Source organism: Paramisgurnus dabryanus, chromosome 18 (assembly GCF_030506205.2).
Source record: "Paramisgurnus dabryanus chromosome 18, PD_genome_1.1, whole genome shotgun sequence".
Classification (NCBI taxonomy): Eukaryota; Metazoa; Chordata; class Actinopteri; order Cypriniformes; family Cobitidae; genus Paramisgurnus; species Paramisgurnus dabryanus.
This window is the reverse complement of record NC_133354.1, coordinates 17,229,728-17,252,528: the sequence shown is the minus strand read 5'-3', so window position 1 is coordinate 17,252,528 and position 22,801 is coordinate 17,229,728. Positions and strand designations below refer to the sequence as shown.

General features: G+C 35.7%; 2 protein-coding genes across 3 annotated transcripts; one reads left to right on the top strand and one right to left on the bottom strand.

The window, feature by feature from the left end:
• Positions 1-10,214: 10,214 nt before the first annotated feature.
• Positions 10,215-18,741, bottom strand: nf2b (NF2, moesin-ezrin-radixin like (MERLIN) tumor suppressor b). The gene is made up of 17 exons (XM_065286995.1): positions 18,487-18,741; positions 17,701-17,807; positions 17,485-17,610; positions 17,277-17,399; positions 16,403-16,486; positions 16,241-16,309; positions 16,071-16,153; positions 15,919-15,994; positions 15,591-15,728; positions 14,602-14,676; positions 14,396-14,509; positions 14,018-14,140; positions 13,577-13,794; positions 12,713-12,815; positions 12,485-12,624; positions 12,235-12,385; positions 10,215-12,103 (listed from the first exon to the last, which is right to left on the bottom strand). Exons 2-17 carry the CDS (start codon positions 17,788-17,790, stop codon positions 12,056-12,058), a joined length of 1,761 nt encoding a protein of 586 aa, XP_065143067.1. The 5' UTR covers positions 17,791-17,807; positions 18,487-18,741; the 3' UTR covers positions 10,215-12,055.
• Positions 17,868-22,191, top strand: mettl27 (methyltransferase like 27). 2 transcript variants are annotated; one of them, XM_065287012.1, is made up of 6 exons: positions 17,875-18,030; positions 18,956-19,074; positions 19,532-19,660; positions 19,766-19,901; positions 20,545-20,637; positions 21,447-22,191. In XM_065287012.1, the coding sequence occupies exons 2-6, from the start codon at positions 18,958-18,960 to the stop codon at positions 21,653-21,655; spliced, it is 684 nt and encodes a 227-aa protein (XP_065143084.1). In that variant the 5' UTR covers positions 17,875-18,030; positions 18,956-18,957; the 3' UTR covers positions 21,656-22,191. The 2 variants fall into 2 exon arrangements, with proteins under 2 accessions (XP_065143083.1, XP_065143084.1); XM_065287011.2 differs by having other exon boundaries at positions 17,868-18,030; positions 19,532-19,901.
• Positions 22,192-22,801: the final 610 nt, after the last annotated feature.

Genomic DNA, 22,801 nt, shown 5'->3' with positions numbered 1-22,801 from the left:
ACTGGAGATTCTGTACTAGCAGAGACAACCAAGACAGACAGTCGACCCAATCAACCAAAACGCCAGCCGAAAAGAAAGTATGATGACTTTTGTGAGAGACAAAATGCAAACACAGTTGCATTATTATTATTTACTTTTAAACAAAGTTTTTTTTCACATTTGCACATTTGTTTTTGTTTTTTCGCGTTTCTCTATTGAAAGTGTTTAATGCTGTTATTTTTTTTTAAAATATGATGGGATTAAACAAATTTTAACAGTTAAAATTAAAACCTACTTGATCCTTTTTGTCGGGGAAATTGTGGACAGGTGGGGCTCGGAACCCTTCCCTACCTCCAAAGTGGGGAATGGCAGAAAAAGTTTGAGAAACACTGGCTAAATGCCACTTACTGTGTATTGAAATTATCAAATGCATTTGATCTTTTCATGCATTTCCTGGAAATCCAACCTATGACTTCAATGTTTCTAGTGCAATGCTCGTGCTATTTTGATTTACAGGAACACCTATTTAAATAACTGCACTTGTCTACATAGTTTGGGCTCTAAATTCATATCTCACACTTTACGTCCTTAAACAAATTAAACATTTGTTTACGTAAGTAATAATTGACGACGGGCCATTGAATTATAAGAAAATAATGCATTATTTTCAAATAATTCAAAGGACCGGAGGCAATTATTCCTCTTATACCACGGTTACAAACATTGCTCTGGTGCCTAAGACATTTGACACATTTCTCAGCCAATCAGAATACAGCATTCAACAGACCCATATAAATGTAATGAATACTGAAAGTAATTATACACATCACATTTTTCATAAGAATTCATTGAATACACCATACAACATACAGCAAGCTGCTGGTTAGTGGTAGAAAACAAGAAAATGACACGATTACTGGTACTTTAAAGATATGTATTGATACCCAATATTTATCCGAAAATTGTATATTAGGACCTTTTTAAAGAGTACCATCCATCTCAGCTTTTGTATTGTTATTTCTGACAATGTGGTGGTATTTGCCAGAAACTATCTGACTTGATAAATTTGTACTGCATCACTAAATTCACTACAGGTCATGATGAGCAATTGTGTTCATTTCTAAAGTAAAGGCCCATGAGTCATATACTGCAGATAGTAGCCATGCAGCTGTCAGACAAAATAAAACATAAAAGCATGAATTATTCAATAATAAAAGCTAAATGCACGGGAAGATTTAAAAATGATTGAGAAGACCTTAACTGAACCTGCCTGTCCAGACTGACCTAGACTTGCCTGGCATTATTTTAACAGTCTCAATAGTTTTCCACTAAAATTATGGCTGTCATGCACTTAGCCGATCATACGTTCGTAATAAATCAGCCCCCGTAAAAGGACCTGCAAAGCTTTTATTAGGCCACCCCTATGACCAGAATCTTTATCTCATGTAATTTTAACCATATTTTCTATATGCATAAAACATTTTTAATGACAAAAGGATAGTGCGTGGTCCTTTAAAGCTCAACAAATATATGAGCTTATTAAGTCTAATACATTAAAAATCCATGAATCATTCATATCAGGCTAAAATAAAAGCATGCATTATTCACGTCTAAATTGTTAGGACTCAGAGTGGGTTTGTTGGGTCAAGTGCCAGCCAGTCTTAATTAGACTGAAATAGTAATAACTTCTGATCTTTAACTTAAGTGTTGTAATTTTTCAAGTAATTTTCTTTGAAAAGCAAATTAAACTATCACTGTCAAATAATGGACGCTGTGTTTACAATGTAATTGGTTGCACATTCTTTAATAATGCATACAGTGTTGTATGTGGTATACAAACCAAAGTCTTATAATATAATAAAGAGATTTGAAGCATCAAAGTTGGATTTCCCTCGTGTATTTCACATTGATTTCAATCTTTGACATGGCCTTACTCAGTAAATATTAAAGGGACACGCCACTTTTTTAGAAAATATACTCATTTTCCAGCTGCCCTAGAATTAAACATTTGGTTTTTACCGTTTTGGAATCCATTCAGCCGATCTCCGGGTGTGGTACCACTTTTAACATAGCACAGCATAATCCATTGAATCTAAACAGACCATTAGCATTGAGCTAAAAAACAACCAAAGATGTTCTATATTTTTCCTATTTAAAACTTGACTCTTCTGTAGTTACATCATGTACTAAAACAGACGGAAAATTAAACGTTGCGATTTTCTAGGCTGATATGGCTAGGAACTAAACTGATATTACCCAGCATTCCGAAAATAGTCCCCTGCTATTGAAAGATACTAAGGGGAATACTTTCAGGCACTACATAATATCATTGCGCCAAGTATCACGGCAGCCAAGTCCTTGAATATTAAGCTGGAATGAGGGTATAGTTCCTAGCCATATCGGCCTAGAAAATTGCAACTTTTAATTTTCTGTCGGTCTTAGTACACGATGTAACTACAGAAGAATCAAGTTTTAAATAGGAAAAATATTGAAACTCTTTTGACATTTTTGAGCACGATGCTAATGGTCTAATCAGATTCAATGGATTATGCTAAGCTATGCTATAAAAGTGGTTATTGTTATTATTATCAGCTGAATGGATTGAAATGAGCATATTTTCAAAAAAAGTGGAGTGTCCCTTTAATATATCAAGGTTATATTCTCCCAGAATATTCTTTTCATTATGTTGGATGAATTTATCACAAAAGAAAGCCTGATACCACAAGACTTCATAAGCCTCAACATATTTGAAAATCTGTGACTTTGAGGCTTATACACTGGGTGTCCCTTTTGTGAGAGATCCTGATTTGCATTACAATGACAGATGTATTGATGCCAAAGTGCCTCTTGTTAATAGTGCCTTACGGGAACATCACAACATTCATCCAAGCCTTTATCATCCAACGCGAAAGCTTCCTCAGTATAGAAAGATCATTTTCTTTTCCGGCCACGGTGACATGTCTCCAAAATACATACACTGCTGAATAATACTCTTGCTAAAAAACATGAAGTCAAGTCGCATTGTGTTGTGCCTCTCTTTCTAAATAGCATGACAATGGAGAACCAATGCTGTCTAATTTCATTGGCTGGAGTCTAACTCACTGCAGCATGCAGATAGAGTTTCAGCAAGCGGCCAGAGGGGCTTCTCTGAGTTGAACAGGATTTATCAGCTCACAACAGTATTGTTCTTTCAGTTCACTTGGCACATCAAGTGGCCATTTTCCCTTCTGTGAAACAACATTGAGGTGACATTGGGAGATTTCAACATGCAAGGGATGATGATTCAAAGTGCATGATGCTTGGTGTGTGGTCTAGGCCTACTCTTTAGGTCCAAAGATGGTCTTTTTAAAAAGGGGGATGCCCCAGTGACAGCTTGGATACCTATTTTGAAAATGTTTTGACCATTGTCAGCGTGTAATTATGTCCTTTGCATCTGTAAAACTTCAAACTGTAATTTCATTATCACGTCTCTTACTGTACATTTGCTTATTTGGAGATTGTGAACAGAGCATGATTTTTAACATTTTGGTTATAATCATATTCTACATATCCAGCAATATTCCTCTTATAACACATAGGATTGGGTGGGATTAGGCATTTGGTGCCTGTGGGAGATCTTGTTGTGTAAATGAGTTAGTGAATGGGATTCTGATGTGTGGGAGTTTATTAGAGGCCAATCTGTTTATAAATCTCTCTTCCTCTTGTGAATCTTTCTAAACGGCATTCATCTGTTTCACTAACCAGCACTGACAATAAAGGAAAGAGATACCAGCATCTATTCTAGACTGAATAATCTAGAAATCCACTCCTGTTAAAAATATAATCAAGAAAACTATGGTTTTGAGGTTATTACCATTTTCATTTTTAACCCTTATAAGTTCCTGGGGCCAATCTTACCCCCAAGCCACTTTCTGTAGTTAAAAAACATGGTTTCCTTCATCTCAGTGGAATAAGATTTTTTGACATATCTGTAAATATTTATATTAAAAACTAGGCTTGATTCGGTCGTTCCAAAAGTGTGTAAAAAATGTACCAAAAGAGGCCCTTTGGGGGTAAAAATGACCCCAATTGAAAATGAATGGGAAATGCAAAAAATATAATTTTTTTCTTTTTTATTTGTAAAAAAAAAAATCAATGCATCTAGAATAAATCTGAAGTTTTCAACACAGAAAAGTAGGCCTGATACTAGAGCACAGATGTACGGAGCCCCTAAGGGGACATGGAGCAAAAATGAAATAAAGTTTAGTTTTGCGTGCTCACGTGAAGCTATTGCGCGAGCACGTGAAACTATCGCGTGCTCACCTGAAACTATCGCGTGCTTACCTGAAACTATCGCGTGCGCACATGAAAGCGAAAATTTCACGTGTGCGCACGATAGATTCACGCGAGCACGCGATAGTTTCACGCGTGCACGCGAAACTAAACTTAAAAAAAAATCTGCACATGAAGGTTTCGTGTGAGCACATGAAAGTTTCACGTGAGCACATGAAACTAAACTTTAGTTTTTTTTACTCCAATGTCACCTTAGGGGCTCGGTACTGATGCAATATAGAAAATACATTCTCAATGTTGCTCATGTTTATATATACATAAATTCATAAAATGTATCACTAAAGTAGTGATTTGAGCAGTTGGTCACATCCAGTGAAATGAATGGGTCTCTATGGGCCTCTGCTGGTCAAAATGATTTATTATTATGATTTTTTCTAAACACCAGCTGACCAAATTTAACACATAACATCCAGATCAATATCTAAAAAGAATTTAAATCAAATTTAGATCATAATTTATGTATATTTTTCATAAAAATTTTATATTTTACAGGAAAGCTAATGTTGTAGTTAAGAAATTTAGTGGTTAAAAGTACTTCATATCTCCCAAAACACAGCATTGATGTATAGATGGGAAGTAAACAAACAAAAAAAAGATATATTATTTGTATCACCAAAAATGTATATATTTTTTGTAATCACTCTTTTAATTTTCGGGGTCATTTTTACCCCCACTGAACTCTAACATATACAGGAAATCGGGGCTTACATGGGTTAATTAATAATTTTAAATGATTTTGACTATTGATTGAGTTGAAGGATGTTGTATTGATTATCAATGACTATTATTTATTACATTAAAACATAGTTTTATCACAATAATAAGTAAAAATAAATCCCTTTTCAAATTAACACTGAACCCTTTCTCAGACAGAAAAAACATGTAATATAAAGCAATGCAAAGATTCACAAGCAAACCATATAAAGTAATCTGTTAAAAACAAAACTTTTCAGCCTTTAGGGCAATAAGACAATGTATTTGACATAATAGTACAATAGTGATACCGTAATAATCCTTTGCTGGAAAAAAGCACTGGAGCATGAGGGTCATTCAATGTTGTTACTATTTCATGATGTTTACCATCTAGACGCATTTCTGAATTGGATGGCATTTTACTATGTTGCAGTTAGATTAGTTTGAAGGCAGCTAGGTGTGAATCCTCTTTTGACACATGGGTTTATGAGACCCCTGAATTTTCAAGGATGATTCATCAGAATGTTTGAAACCCTCAGATTGAAACCCAATCCAAACCTAGTTTACATATTATTATAGACCAATATGTCTTTCTCTGATTCTCTAAACCTTTCATTAGACTTCTTTCAATCAAATTATGACCAAGGTTGGATAACTGTTTTTGTTGAAATAGCCACATGTTGCTGAATGTGAGTATTACAGTTGATTTGCAATGTTTTCTAATTAATATATAATTAACATATATGCATATTTATATAATTAAACAATAATCACATTATTAATATACTATACTGTATAAAATTCTTGTTTTCATTACTTCATTTGTCCCTTCCACATCTCTATTAGCCTGTGTCTACAGTTTTGACACTGGCTGCTTTTTCCTCATTATGTTTGTGTAAAATGCTTGGTAAAGCACTTTATCGACTGCAATTATGTTCTTGCTTAGAAGATCCGTTGAGCGCCCCTTTGGGGTTTCATAACAATTTGCACAAAAAAACCTGTCATGTACTTCCAATATAATACACCTGAGAAATCCATTGTTTAATAATAATTCTGAAATACGGACAAAAGGCAGCCGGTCGATAGCTATAGCACTGGATTTCTGTAGTGCAGGCCAATGTAAAACAAAGCACCTAAAAGCCCCATGAGTCACATTAACTATATTGTATTGAGATCATTATCAAAGCAGACAATGAATGAGATGTAATTGACATCATTTAGATAAAACAGATGGTGTGCTAAATAAGTAAGCTTTGATTACGACATTTCCATGTATCATATCTATTTTATGAATTTTTATCATGATCATAAATATCTAATCCCAATAGCATTTATTTAGTAAAATCCAAGATTGCTTACATATTAAAAACATCCCATGTGCATTACAGGAACAGGATAAGAAATATGACATTAAGCGGAGATGTATTTCTGCAATAAGAACAGTCAGTTTGAAGCATGCCATTGAACTAATGTCTTTCATTCGGCATTTCATTTTCAAACCTTGAGGTTATAATGTGCCAAAACTATAGCCATTTGTTAAAGTGCACCATCTCGCAGAGTGGATTAAACTTGATTTACTTGAGAAGTGCAACACAAAGAGTATAACCCTACTGAAATCACCAACATAGACATGCATTCCTCATCTGGTTGTGTTTGCTATAGCTATACACTCTTGAAAAAATAATTATACTACCAAATCATAGGGAAATCACTGATGAGCAATGAACAGTAAGTAAATGTGCTGTGGTGGGAAATCAATTTTTATTTATCAATGTCTGCCAGTTAATAAATCACAGCCTTTTGTATTAAAAACCTTTTGGAAGCACACGTAGAAATGAATGCATTCAAATAAAAGGATCAACTATGAGTGCTGTAAATATAAAATATCCCATCTGCTTGAAAATGCTGTCAGTTTCCCTGGGAGCCACACAATGTCAACCACAGCAAACAAACAAACATTTCATAACATACCTGTTAAGGAAAACGTTTTTACCAACTTTATTAAAGAGAATCCTGCCAGATGAGACGTGGGATTGGAAACAAGAGTGAAGATGGGACAGTTAAAATCTGCATCCATTTTTAACCTGCAAGTCACAAATGGTTGTCTTTGTGCCTGCAGTATACATTGGTGACTCATCCCTTTAACACTATTATTCCGGTATACCGCATAACAGACCCCCTCCAATATACAAAGTCGTAACCGTCACTGCTTGATCCCCAGCTTTTGTTTAAGAAGCATTCGATCCAGTGCTGAATAATTTATACAAAGTAAACATATTTCAAGACATCATAAATTGCAGATACCTTTTATAAAAGTAGCTAAAATAATTAATAACTCCATTTAAAGCATCAAGCATATTTATACCCCATAAACAAGCCATTGTTGTTGATAAATATGTCTACCTCTTAAATAAAAGTATGCACAATGCCTTCTCTGAAAAACAATTCTATTAATTCCATTCATGTCTATATTTGATGATACATTAATAAATGTTGCATTTTGTAAAGGAACTCAAAGCACATCCCAATGTAGTGGTTAAATAAAGAAAAATATGTGTGTTTACATCAGATGCTTTTATTACATACATTTAATATGCCAGTGTTTCACTGTAATGAAATGTGGATAATTTTATTAATATTACACAAATGTTATTCTGCACTGTCCTTTGTATAGCAGTCTTGTCTAAAGTTTTTTTCTAATTTCCTCTTTTTTGTTACAACTCTACCAGATGGGCTTGAATGTGTAATGTATGATAAAATATACAGCTTTGGACACGTTCATATTTCACTGTACATTAAATATTTGTGGCTGGAAACTGATTATTGTTATATCATTTACCAGACAAATATAAGCGGTCTCAGATGCATCATTAAAGTATCTTATAAAGCTCCCTGTAACTGTTGTGCCCGAGGAGAACCATTTTCTTGATTCGCCAAGCACTAAAGTGCCTGACAACACAAAAATATGCTAAACAATAAAATAACAACGTAACAGAAAAATCTAATACTGATATGTGCTGTCATCTCCAAGCTGATTATGAAAAATAGGACACGAATACAAGTTAGAATGAGAGAAAATGTCACACAATTTTACTTTGATACTTGACCTTACCAAACTCTTTATTACAGTTTAATATATATGACCCATTTTGTTTGGGTTAGGTGTGTCTTTTAATGCATAAAATCATACATAATGCAAAGAACATCCTTTGAAAATATAACCTTGGTATCTTTATAACAAAGTTATATTGCCTGATGAGGTCATGTCATAGGATTAAGTCAATGTGAAACTAGATTATGAGACTTTATATCATAGACAGGTCACAAACATCCAGGTCTTGTCCCTACACTCTCAGAAAAGAAAGGTACAAAAGTTGTCACTGGGACGGTACCTCTTAAAAAGGTCCTATTACGTATCATTTTGGTACAGCTATGTATCTTTGAGGTATATGCACTTTAAAGACACAAAAGTGTACTTTAAAAAAAAAATTTAATCCCAGTGACAACTTTTGTACATTCTTACCTTTTTTCTAAAAAACAACAACAATGAATAAATCAATAACCAGCTTTTATTTGTTTGATGATGTGTTGTACGAGGCTTGTCCTTCAGCAGATAACATACAAGTCTTAGCAGAGGATCTCAACTGATTAACTTTTGGATTACAGTCACCAGCAAATCCACAGAATAATCCAGTTCCTTGTCCATTATAGTCCAACACAGTTAGTTATTTATTTATTTTCTACAAAAAAAGAATCCTATAAAAGAGGCTCATTTTCAATTCACATGCTCAGTGAAGTGTGAAATTATCTGTAGACAGTATATTGTAAGAGACATTTATCATAAACTAGGGTACCGCGCCATCTTTAGGAAGTCAGTGGAACTGATTCTTTCCACACGGTCCCATTTGTATTCCCTTGGGGAAGAACTGGATGTCATGAGGTGAAACAAGTAGTTCAAAAGAAGGAGTAACCAGAAGAAATGGAGATAAATGGTCTGACCTACAAAACTATTCTTCTTTCATCTTAAAGAGCAACTATTGTCCGATTCACGTTTTTTAATTTCCTTTGGCGGGTAAGTGTGTATTAGTACATGTTAACATGCAAAAGGTACAAACCCAAAAGTAAACGATGACGTGAGTTATCGTCTCCAACGTAAATCTCTTTTCTTGAGCTACAACAAACACACTTATTGTAGGCAACAGTTTACTTCCTGGGATTGGTGATGTAGTAAACACCGACGACATTATCATAATTCCTCCTGCTTCGGACCAGGGTTGCCAGGTCCAAGAAAAATTTCAAGCCCAATGACAACTTAAAACCCGCCCAAAAGGAATGAAAACTAGCCCAATTTTTACATTTGTCCAATCACAGTTGAAAACTCCGGGATTACAACAAAGGCTCTAAAATAAACTCTTACTATTGCTTTCAATGTACTTTCCATGCAGATGAACATTTTCTTAAAGCACTTAAAGTGCTCTATTTTCACACACTATTCTGTTCTAAACAAAAAAAATTCTACTTTAGTAATTCTTAAGATTATCTTAATGTTAAATGTACCCAACCGGGCCATTTTGAGACAGTATGAACTCTGCCCTTTTACGTAAGGTAATTTCTTGTTTCTAACGTATTATTAAGAGCAAAACGTGCCCCTCCACTCACTTTTCCACTGACTTCCTGACGCTGCAGCTGTCCTTGGGTTGACAGGTATTTCTTATGGGATTAATGCACATTAGGAAAATAAAGAACCTTCATTTTATAAGTCTACAGATAAACACTTTTGTGGCCGCGGCACATTATAAAACTAGCCCAAAAAAACGCAACCCACGGCTCCGAAATTTTTCCCACAACTGTATTTTCAAAATAGCCCAATTGTGCGGGAAAACCGCAAACCTGGCAACACTGCTTCAGACTCACAGCATGTAAATTAACTTTTAAAAGGCGGCACATTTCCGGTTGAGGTATTCAGGCATTACGTACAACTTAGCTGACCAATCAGAGAGACAGAGCTTTTCAACTCCGTGGGTTTCAGGAAGAGAATAAAATCTGGGGCTACAAAAATGTACGTTATATGGAAAATAATGTGTTTTTAACCATAAACCACGCAAACACATTGTATTATACCAAATACACAAATTAACATTGTTTTTCTTTTACCAACGAAATAGGTTCTCTTTAATGTTTTTGTTAACAAAATGCACAACACCACAAAATGTCATCTTTGCATTTTATTTGTATATTGGTTTAGAATTCACTGCACATTTGAGGTTGCTTTATGTTACCCACTTGCATATGAACCATCTGTGCCTGATACTGACCATCTGTATCCATGACACAAATCACAAAGGCAGTAATACAGTGCTCCAATAGAAACTTAAACTGAAAGCCACCCGTGCAGATGCTCACGTTACTGAATTCATACTTTACAAAGAAACTGTAATGCAGTTGAGTAAAAACAACACTGGGCAGAGAGTCACAGATGGTTGTGGCATTCATTAAAACATGAACATGTGCCTCGTGAAGTTAGTTTGACTTAAGACATCTTAAGCTAGTGTACAAATAGCCATGCTGGTGAAAACACAGGAATGTTTCTAACTACACCTTATAAGACTTTGCAATAAATCTCTTTAGACGTGAACACACATTTGTCTCATTCTAACATTTCACAAACTTCTAACACAAAACCATTTGTAAAACATTCAGATATTGAGTGCAGAAGTGTACTTGGCAAACAATTTTTACTTTTTAGAAGCGAGGTGTTAAAAAAAGGTTAGACATTTGAGTTTTTTTTTTCTTCTTTAAGGGCCAAATGAAGAAACAAAGGTTTGAAATGTTCAATACTTCAGTTAATGTATTTAGATGTTTACTACTCTGTGTAGTGTACTGAAATGTCAATACAGCTCAAAAACCTCTAAAAATAAGCCCAAGTGTCAGCTTTGAGTAACAAAATCTGTCAAAAAATCAATAAAAGCACTTCTTTATAACATTAAACACTGTAAAAAAAAAATCCAAAACAGTCAGCCAAAATGGATAAATAACAACATGTATAAAAAGAGAGGCTATCAATCCACCTCTGTTGCATAAGACAGAAAAGTTACGTCTGGCACTCTTGTCAGGTTTGATACATCACCAGCAGAAGAGGACCCATAGTGTGATAAAACTAGTGCAAGCTTATCCAAAAGGCACTAAAGTGTATTGGAAAATATCAATCACCTACACATTAAAAATAACAGGATAAAACAAATCAATAGAAGTATACATTCCTAAGTCCAAAACATGCAAATACTTATTATTATAGACATTTACTGAAATCTTGGTGTTTGGTGCATTTCTAAGCATGGGACCCAGTTAACAGGATCTAGTTAAAGTGATAGTTCACCCAAAAATGAAAATTGTGTCGTCATTTACCCTCATATTATACTGTATGCATGTTTTTCATTCTGTTGACCACGAAGATATTTTGATAAATGATAGTAAGTAGACATTTGACGGTACCCATTGACTTCCATCGTATTTGCAATGGGTACCGTCAACTGTGTGGTTACCATAATTTTTTGAGTACCTTCTTTTGTGTTCAACATACAGGTTTAAAACATCATAAGGGTAAGTAATTTTTGGGGTAAACTATCCCTTTAAGTTGTTCCAGCACCTTAAAATTAGAAGGAATTTGAAAGCTTTAGTGTTTCCAGTGCGGTAACCACTAACACAATTACATTAGGCATGCAAACTTGATTTGATCATTATCAAGGCACTACTAAACACATCAAAAATATCCCTTGTCTTCTGCATCTGCATTAACATGCAATCCCAGAACAAAATCACAGACGAATCATTTTTACCTGCCAAACTGTTGGTGGCTAAAACATGACTTGTGTACACACAACCAAACCTGAAATGTTAACACATAAAAATGTGAAATATAGTTACAAATATATTATTTTTAAAGGCACAGTATTTGAGGTTGTGCTTGCACTTTTAGTGTACATGCATGCATCAGTGATAGCTGCAAACTTGTTGTTTCTCCAGACCCTCCTGCTCCATATGAATTCTTCTTTTACACTTCCTCGTAGAAGGCCATCTGAGCCATGTAAGCAGAATTTCTCTGTAACAGAAAGGGGGAAATAAAAACACTCAATTAATCGAAAAAAAAAGCATTTAAAAAGAATAAGCTTGCAAACTTTGAAAACAAATAAGGTACAACAAGAGTATGCAGCATGGTTGAGTGTTTCCTACATTGCTGTGGGGAATATAAGGAGGTTCGGCGTAACTCCTGAGGCTGTAGAGTCCAGCTTGCTGCTGCTCCTCCAACTTTAGTGATTCAATCTCAGATTTCAGCTCTTTTAGCTGGTCTTGAAGATGTTTGCTTTTCTCCATGTACTCCAGCCTAAAACAAACACACACACACACACAAACAAAGACAATGTACATTTAGTTTTGCTTTTTTAACAGATCTTTAGATATATTCAGACAGCCATTGACATACCTTTCTCTCTCAATCTCCATAGAAAGCCTCTTCATATCCGAGTCTTTAAATTCCAATCGGGCGGAGCTGGGCATTTCTACAGGCACATCCTGAACCTCCGGCCCAGCGGGTGGCGGAGGGTTGGAATACGCTGCTATCAGCTAATGACATGACACAAATTCAATCTTTTAAAAAGCCGTGTAAGTACAGTAAAAACTGAGTATGTGCGAAATTTTGCAGGAACATTACAGGGTATGTTGTTTTTGTGATTTCCAGAAGTTTCTGTTTAGCCCTTCTTTCTGCGTCTTTAGCCTCGTTCAGATCCTGTTTTAGGTGGTCAGCTTCCTTCAGTCTGGTGATAAGAATTAAAGGTGAATGATTTATATGCCTATTGCATCACCAAACAGGTTTTCAAACACATCAATGTCTGCTATTGGTCAAGTAACAATATAGCCCCACCACATATTCTCATAACTTGCTTGAAACATAGGCTAGCTTGGTTCTGGCTAGAGGGGGTACAGCTACAGCCATATCTCACGAGATGTTGGGTTTGGGATTAATATGAAAACAGCGCTTAACAAGTGAGATTTCACAAGATTTTGGCCGTAGCTGAATGAATCATCCTGTCCTTTCTGCAACTCCAGGCGCAGGATAATGTGCTTAAAGCATCTTTTCACGAATCTTGTATATGCTAGGCACCTAGCGTATTGCGTTCATCCAGCAGTTTACTGAGACTTTTTAATCAGATGTTTAAAATAAGGTTACTCCAGTGCATTAAGTCTGTGAGCACTACACCATCAGTTTTTGTAACCTTAAATATCTTTATACATGCATTTTTTTTGCATAAAGCTGTCCAATATATTAGGAAGACTTTAAATATATATTGTATATAAAAACGTTTATGGTGCTTTTATAATAGCCTGACTTTTACTATAGCATGACATTAACAACCACAAGTAACGCACAGTATTGGATTTGGAACAGCAGCCCTGTTAGTACGATACCCGATCCAGCAAAAAAGGTCCCGAAACCGATAAAAATAATGACACACTTTTGAACTTCCCCAGAACCTTTCAAGTTCTAATGCCAAGTTAATTTGTATCAATAGCCCACCTCCTTTCAGACTGCTCGACAAGTTTAACTGCCAGTTGTTCTGCTTCTCTCATCTTCTGCTCCATCAGTCTCTTCTCCTCTTTAGTTTTGAGGGCTGTGACCTCCAATCTCTGCCTCTCCTGCTCCGCCTCAGCCGCTTTGTGAGCCAGCAGTTTAGCTTCCTCCTCCGCGATCTGAGCTTTCTCTGCCAAAAGGTCGGCCGTCTCCTCAGAGCGCAGCTGAAGAGAGGAAGACAGATAAAAAAGGGTTTAAAAGATCAAGCTCAGGGAGTCTCAGATCATGAATGGAATTCTAATAGGAGTCAAGGACAATGGACTCTTAATACCCCGGGAGTTCATTTTAAATGTATGTATCAATACTAATGCTGTGGCTTTGACGTTTTATATATTACTTTTTTAAATCATTGACAATGTTAAATATCAAAATTGGCAAAACCCTCACAAGAGCTTCATTGGCCATTCGAGCCTCGTCCTGTATTTGAAACAGACGACGTTCCATTTCTTCTTTTGCTCGTTCGGCATCCTCTCTCATCTGCTTCTCCCGTGCAAGAATCTGACGCTCAACCTTAAAACACACACACACCAATGGCAGAAATCCCATCTGTTAAATTACCGTAATCTATACTACACACATCAGTACATTTAGCTTAATGTTTATCATTAGTGTAATGTTCATTAGCTTTAATAGATGTTCATCATAACATAATAAACATTTAAAGAATGGAATGTTTTGTAAAATAATAACACAAATCTATCCTTAATCTACAAGGTTAACAGTATCAAACATTACACTAATGTACAGTAGGTTTTTAACACAGACCTTTTTCCTAGCCTTCTCCTCTCTTGCCTGAGCCTTCATCTGTTGCACCTCTATGGAGTCCACCTTCCTCCTCCTCATGAACAGATCATGATTCCCAATACACAGCTGCAAGATCTGAAAAGGCACAAATGATGTACGGACTGAATGATGCGTCTAGAATTCACAAAAATCCTATATAATATTTAAATATTAAAGAAACAACTCACCAGTTTGTTAACTCTGAGCTGAGACGAATAGAATTTAAAAACCTCCTTTTTCTTGTCCAACGGCTTGATCGTAAACTGAAAAAAGGGACAAAAAATTTTCAAAAACGTTAACAGCTCTAAAATAATAATCTATGCATTTACATGCATTAAAGGTGCAGTGTGTAGATTTTTCTAGCGGTGATAACAGCTCACTCCCCCACTCACCCCTTCCTTTCGAAACAAACAGAGAAGCTACGGTAGATGCCACATGACAAACATGCACTGCAAAAAATGACATTCTTACTTAGTATTTTTGTCTTGTTTTCAGTAAAAATATCTAAAAATTCTTAAATTAAGATGTATTTTCTTAATGAGCAAAATGACCTAAGGAAAATAAGTCTAGTTTTTTGGACAAAAAAATATATATAATTTAAGCAAATTTGTTCTTAGAACAAGCAAAAAAATTGCCAATGGAAAAATAAAGATTTTCTTAAATTAAGTGTTTATAATTTTTTTTTTTAATTATTTCAAGAAAATTGTTCTTATTCCATTGGCAGATTTTTTTGCTTGTTTTAAGCACAAATTTGCTTTAATTTGCTTTATTTTTTATATAAAAAATATAAACTTTTTCTTAGGTCATTTTGCTCATCAAGAAAATACATTTTAATTTAAGAATTTTTTGATATTTTTACTGAAAACAAGACAAAAATACTAAGTAAGAATGTCATTTTTTGCAGTGTGTCACCATCTGAGACAACATAGTGAAGAAATTAACTCTATACGAAATGCACTGAGCAGTTTGTCCGTTGTTGTTAGGGCTACTGTAGAAACATGGCTGCGCAAGTGTTAACTTCCATAAGATGGCCCCTACAGTGTATGTAGATAGAAACGGCTCATTTTAAGGTAATTAAACATAATGGTTAATTGTGTAAGGTCTTTTTACAGCACTGAAAACATAGTTTTCATAATTTACACAATGCACCTTTAAATATTACATTGTTTCTTCTGACCTCTTTCTCGCTGTATGAGATGTTGCGGATTCCGCTCCAAGGGAAGGATTTGTTACGGCTGAGTTTGTTGTTGGGGCTGTAAATGTGAAGACCTTGAGCATCAACCCCTAGAAGGAGCTCTGTGTCCCGCTTATTTTGCTGTGACGTATAAGATTAGAAGATATTTCTATCTGTATCTGTACATCATTTCATTCAACTTCAAATCAACAAAACATAATATCCATAAAAACAATGTTGCCATCAATTTCAAAGTCACTTTTTCAGTAACACATGCAGACACTTTTGGAGCGGAGGTCATGTTTCTCAAGTAGTTTAGGATGGGCCTTACTGTGATAGAAAAGTAGCTAACTCCATACATGTCCAGATCCTGTGCTATTTTGAGATATTCCATCTCGGCCTCATCCCTGTGAATACAAATGCATCTCTGTTATGGAGTCGGTATTAGGGATGCCTTGCAGATAAAACAAGATTCGGCCTTACCTGGTGATGTTTCTGTGTTCAGCATACCAAGCAGTTATCTTCTCTTCCCACATGTCTGGTGTCATCTGATACAGCATCAGCACCTGGACATCATCATTAAAGGCTTAGAAATGATAAACATTATCAAGGTAAAGGTCAAAGTTAATGGATATTCTAAAGCCACGACTCACTCTTTTGGGCAAGAGCTCATCCTGAGCTAAAAAGCCTGGCTTGTGAAAGTTTGGATCGTAGTCTCCATACTGTAAAAAAACGAACACAGAAATATTTAATTTTCGATTATATACACACACACTACAACATTAAAACGCATAGACACAAACACAGTCACATACCTTAGCTTGAACAGCATATGATGCCAAAAGAACAGAAGCCTCTGGAGAACAAAATATCTCTTCATCTAATATCTGCTTTTTTACCTGGGTTAACAGACAGAAAGAAAAGTGTATAACAATTATAGAATAAATGTATACCATTATGAGCAAAACCATGCTAAAGTGTTCTTGTAGCTCAACTGGTAGATTATTGTGTTAGCAACGCAAAGATCTTGGTTTTGATTCCCTGTTAGCGGTGTAAAGACTTAATGCACTATAAAGAAGTTCATTTAGGTCCATGCTTGCAACGCCTCCATGCAATTATTTCAGTCATGTAAGACTCGAATGTGGACAGACAGGCATTTCTAAATTAGCACCCTACAATCACAATTAAACAACATATGGGACCCACAACTAAACCTGACTTCAACTGAACCAGTACTTTTGATTCTTAAGTTTAAATACATCTTTATTGAGGTCGATAAAGCTACTGCACATGCAAACAGGTTGGCAAGCGCCTTATGTTACTCTTTATAGAGCCCTTCCCCCAGAGTTTGTTTAGTCTTTATTGGCTGTGTCCAAAACCGCCTACTTCCATACTATATAGTAGGCGGAAAGCAGTAGTGTTGGACCAATAAATTGGCCGATGATGCTTGCTATGCAAATTCGTAGTATTACAAATACAGTAGGCGAAAAGTACCCGGATAACCTCCTACTTTCGGCAAGATCCCGAAATGTTCATTCGATGGACCCTTTACCACAAGGAGATGCGTTTTTATTTTATTTTTATTGTTTATTTTATTGTTATTTTAGTAATCTTTGACTGTAAGTGGCTTTGGGTAAAAGTGTCAGTCAAATGCATAATTGTAAATCCACCAGAACAACTCCCACATACTTGTAAAAAGAAGAGATGCTGAGTGATTTCCTGAACAAGCTCATCCTCTACTTTTTCGGGGAAGAATTTGGCGAGAAAATGAAATGTTATGGGAGAATCCTTTGGAACTTCTTGATCCAGAACCTGGATGGATTTCAAACCCAAGAGATGTGTCAGTATCTGTGTGTCAATCTGTATTAGCAGCACTGAACCATCATCTCAATCTCACCCGTTTATCAGGCTTCAGCCAGGCATAGGTGTCTTTTACGATATATCTGAGACCGAAAAACCAGGTTTCCCTCAGTCCAATGGTCCGACACACCAGGTCAAACAAATCTTTCCCTTTCCATTTCACCTATGAAATAGGCCACAGAAAGATAGACATGAAATCATGCCAATACAGGACATGGGACACAGAAATAGACGCAGGCACATTTATGTTTACCTCACAGCTGAACTCCACTTCAGCATCCATGGTGATCACTTTGACTTTAAAAGTCTTTGGCTGTTTCTTTTTAAGACCCAATATCGACATCTTCACTTCTGTAGCACCTAAGAGAAAACAACACATTACAGAGTCTGTGAGGTTTTATTCAGTTAGGACTTTGAACAAATAAATACGATATGTAAACAATTAATAGGAAACAAGTAAAAATCTAACTGAATAAACCGAAAGTGACTTGACTATTGAAATCATACCGTGAGTTTAGCAACTGTCTCTGTACATCTGCTCTCACATAGCAAATTGAAACTGTATGGCTTCACACAACCACAGGTAAGACACTGTATACTAGATAAGTTAGTATGATACTGCTGTTATCGCATCTGTTACTTTAACAAACTATATTATGACTCCTATAGACCATTATAAGTCAGGGGGGGGGGGGTAGATAAGATTTACAAAACTCTGCAAAGCTACAACAATGCGAAATCACAAAAACTTATTTTTCATAAAACCTTATAGAAATAAAACGCTTACGTGTGTTTTATATATGTATATATTCCCTTAAAAGGCAATGTAAAGTAATAAAGACCCCTTTTTGTATTTTAACAAATAATAAACTCCATATAATGAACTTTTAATTATTAGCATGATGCTACATTTAACGTTACTCTTCCACCACTGGTCGAAATCACGAAACATTAAAACAACATTTCCCAACGTTTTGTTCACATGAGGATCTGGGAATTACGGTAACAATGTGATTTAAGTTAAGTTAGTTAACTTTACCTCACGTATAAGTGTTGAAGCAGGCCCGATCCACAGTCTCGCCGCAAAACCACCACAACAACTCAAATCTGATTCGTGTCGTTCTCCTACATGGACATCACTGCTAAGTTCAGTCAGAAACGTTTTAAAACTTTACAAAAGTGTCCATGGTCTTATTAAATCACACGATGGACGGTAGTGGAATATAAATCTGACGTTATCTTTATTTTTTGGATAGGGAGTTAGCAGCGCTTTGTTGTTGTTATTATTTGTCGCCCTCTGCTGGCAGGAAGGAGTAACGTTGGAATGAAAGGAATAATGTGGGATGAAACACTTCAGTGATTTATATGCAACTCAAATTAAAATGTGTATTTTAGTAAATAATGTTTGGAGGCTAGTTTTTTTATTTGTTTGCTTTTAATCATTAAGAATGATATTTTGCAAGAAATTGCCTTAAGTAACATAAAAACATTGAATCTTTTTTCTAAAGGAATGGCAAACATTCGAACCTTTGCTGATGTGAAGAACGTGATCCTGTCAGCCCATAAAAACACAGGAGCACAGGATAAAGTTGGCTTCTATGATAAATGGGCTGAATACTATGAGCAGGTAAATTTATTGAAAGTAGCTGTACTTCTCTCTCAGTGTACTTTTACAAAACTATCATTTTTGCTTTTACTGCAGTGGGTCTGGAGCCCATTAGGGGGCTTCAGCAAACTTTCAAGGGGCCCTTAAGATGAGTCAAGCAAGCATTAATGGCCAGGTGCATGATTTTTGAAAAACACTTTGGAAAAGGGAGTCGGGCGGAGTACCAAAACACACTTATAGCCAATCAGTACTGGGGGCGTGTCTACTAAGGGTTGCGTATGTGTGGGGGGGTCTATCAAAAGAAGGTCACGATTCTATTGGGATAAGGGCGTGTTTGATTGGGTGATTTCAAATATCAACATTGGCTTTCCGAGATCATGCACACCACCTTTAAAATAAACTAAATCACCCAAATCAATATATTTCTTAGTGTCTGTTTATTTTATAACAAGCTCTAGAATAATGTATTATTTTATAGGATGTGGCACTGCTGGATTATCGTGCCCCCTTTTTAGCAGCTGAGTGTGTCAACTCATTTTGCAGAGGTGACAGAGAGAAGATCACAGTCTTGGATGTAGCCTGTGGGACAGGCCTGGTGTCTTCACATGTATGCATTGCTTTATTTAAATTCTGGGCAAAAACAGAATGTGATAGATCTGCTAATAGAAAAATTAATGTTACTTTATTTCTAAACCCTATTTGGTTGAGGAAGTTAAAGAAGATGGGATTTCATCACTTTGTTGGAGTGGATGGAAGTTTGGGGATGCTAGAGCTCGCCAAGAAAACAGGACTCTATCAGCAGCTTACACACTGCATGCTTGGTCAAGATCCCATTCCTGCTGAAGCTGGTAATGAGCCATCCACACTTAAGATTTGGCTGCCAGTCAATAATAATTTTTCATTTGAAAATATTTTCTGAATTTAAAACAAATGTAGATAATTTATAAACATTGCATTACTGTTGCAAACAGGTTGCTTTAGTATAAGCATATCACTGAGCTACAAACCACAGCAGTGTATTTTGCAACTGAGTTTCACAGGGCATTTTTATTTGCACAGCACATATACTGTAACAATGCATATTAAAGAAAATTATGTTGTAATGTCTTAAAGACTCCAGCAGGGGGAACCCATCTTCCTCTAGCATTATTAGAAATGTGCACTCTTAAAAAAACAATGAACAAACCCAACCGTAGGTTTAAATTTATCTAGAAAATGTCAAAAATTTACTCAACCAGGGGTTGATACAACCCAGCTTTTATAAGAATGTACAAATGACAAAAGTTAGTGGTGGGTATTCATAACTATACGCCTGTATTTCTTTATTAGAAATTAGAAATATGGCAGTAATGAATCACTTCTGCATAAAAAATATATGCATTAAGATTTTATATAGGTGTTTTAACAAGTAGCCTAAATCATGCCTGTTGATTTCTATGTCTTTTTGTATTTATAGAAGCATCTTTGACATGATTATCTTTTTTATCATAGCAACATATGATATTGTTATAATTGTTGGAGCTCTGAGCGTTGGACAGGTGCCATTGACAGTCATCAGAGAGCTGTGTGAAGCTGCAAAACCAGGTAAGATTTTCCATACAGATATATACAACAAGCAAAAGCATTTTTTATCAGTATGTGTATTCCCTGAGCTACAGTATGAATAGAGTTATTGTGAAATAGATGCATGGATGTTAAAGTCTAATGTTAATGTTTGTCCAGTGTTTTAATGCAATACAGTTTTCAAACTATTCTTTGGAAATTATTTTATGTTTTCATGTTTGAAACTACGGTTTTGGATTTGATGGATAAATTTATCCAAAATGTAACTTGCATTGTATTTATAATATACAGTACACTTTAATTGGGGCTGCATGATTTTTGAAAAACACTTTGGAAAAAGGAGTCCAGTACCAAAACACACTTGTAGCCAATCAGCAGTAAGGGGTGTGTCTACTAATCAACATCATTGCCTAGGCTGCGTATGTGTGGGGCGGGTCTATCAAAAGAAGGTTGAGATTCTATTAGGGTAGGGGCGTGTTTGTTTAGGTGATTTTAAATATCAACATTGGCTTTCAGAGATCATGCACTCCGCCTTTAAAAAAAAAATGCAATATGTGTAATGACTTTCTAAATAATACATGTGATATGATAATGCTGTAAGAGATTGTTTCGAGGAAGGGAGGAGATTTGTATTTTTGATTAAAGATTTTGAGGGCACATGATTTTTTTTTTAAGTAATGAAACTCACAGATAAGTAATTTGTAAAATAAAATAGCACAATATTCCAAAACAAATTATAGTTTTTCATTTCAATTTCATTGTGACTTTAACCAGTTAAGTTACAGGACATTCCCAGAGACATCTATAAATCAAATCATTTTGTGTAACAGGTGGCTATGTGTGCATGACTACCAGAGGGAACGCAGATAACCGGGAGTACAAGGGTGAGTTGGAGCAAATGATTCGATCACTTGAGGAGGAAAAGAAATGGAGCTGTGTGACTGTCGTTGAGGTGGAGGAGTGGGAAAAAGCAGTTTCGCAGAAAGACGACGGGTACATTCCTGGCGCCATTTATCTGTATCAAAAAAGTATTCCATGAAAATACAAAGGAAACCCAGTGAAGTATAACTGATAGCACAGTCACAGTTGTAAAAGGAACAATAGATACAATGAATATAATCCACCAGCAGGTGGTGGTATTATTGTGGAAAAATAATATAATTAGTCGTCATAAAAATAAGAAGCACCTGACAGTTCAACTGTAAGTCAAAACATGATTCATTTCAATTGTTCACCTGACACGGCATTGTCACTGTACTGTATTGTCACCTGAAAGATCACAAGGAGGGTAAGAAACCTACTGTACACCGAAGGTTTTATGAGGTTTGTGTGTTGTGTGGTTACAAATCCACCATCCCCCAGTTACATCTAACCTTTCTGTTGGCCACTCCTCGATACTCCGGCCAGTGAAAACTTCAGAAACTTCCACAGGTCTCATGTGACATAAATAACACACAATGTTTGGCTTAGACTTTTGAGCATGTAATATGAGCAAACTGATAAGAATGTTGTAAGAAGTATAAGAGTTTTTGTTTTGTTTTTGAATAAATAAAGTTGTCTATGTGTACACATAAACATACAAGGTAATGCATAAGTAATACACATGCGGGTCTGTAAAGAAATAAGGTACACTGTTTACATTTTTACTGGAAGAAGATTTTACATTTTATTAGCAAAATTGACAATGCAGATACAGCGTATATACCTTCATATGGTAAACCCCCCCTCCAGCGCATACTAAAAACCCAGTTTGTTTGTTTTTTCAAATGCTCTGTGCCCTGACCAAATGCAAACGCTTTCATGAGGTGATACTCTCTGTTAAACCGGTTTGGTCTGAATCTGCTGTTTCATGCCGAGCTCAAGCAGACACAGAAGAAAGACTAACAATAAGTATACTGTTCTTCCCCTCCCTCAAAATAAAGGGATTTACAACCAAACAATTGTCCAGCATACTTCTGAAAGAGGTACATGTATGACCAAGATTATAGCAGTGCTTTTATAAGACGATTTTACCAGAAATCTGTCCTTTCAAGTGTTCATAGCATAAGGAATTTGAATAAAACTGACATATTTCCATATGTTTGTAAAAGACACCTTAAATCACGCACTTTACAAATGACAACTATGCTAGCAGCCCTATAGTATTCACAACACAACAAATAAGGTGAGGGAAAACTTTAAACCA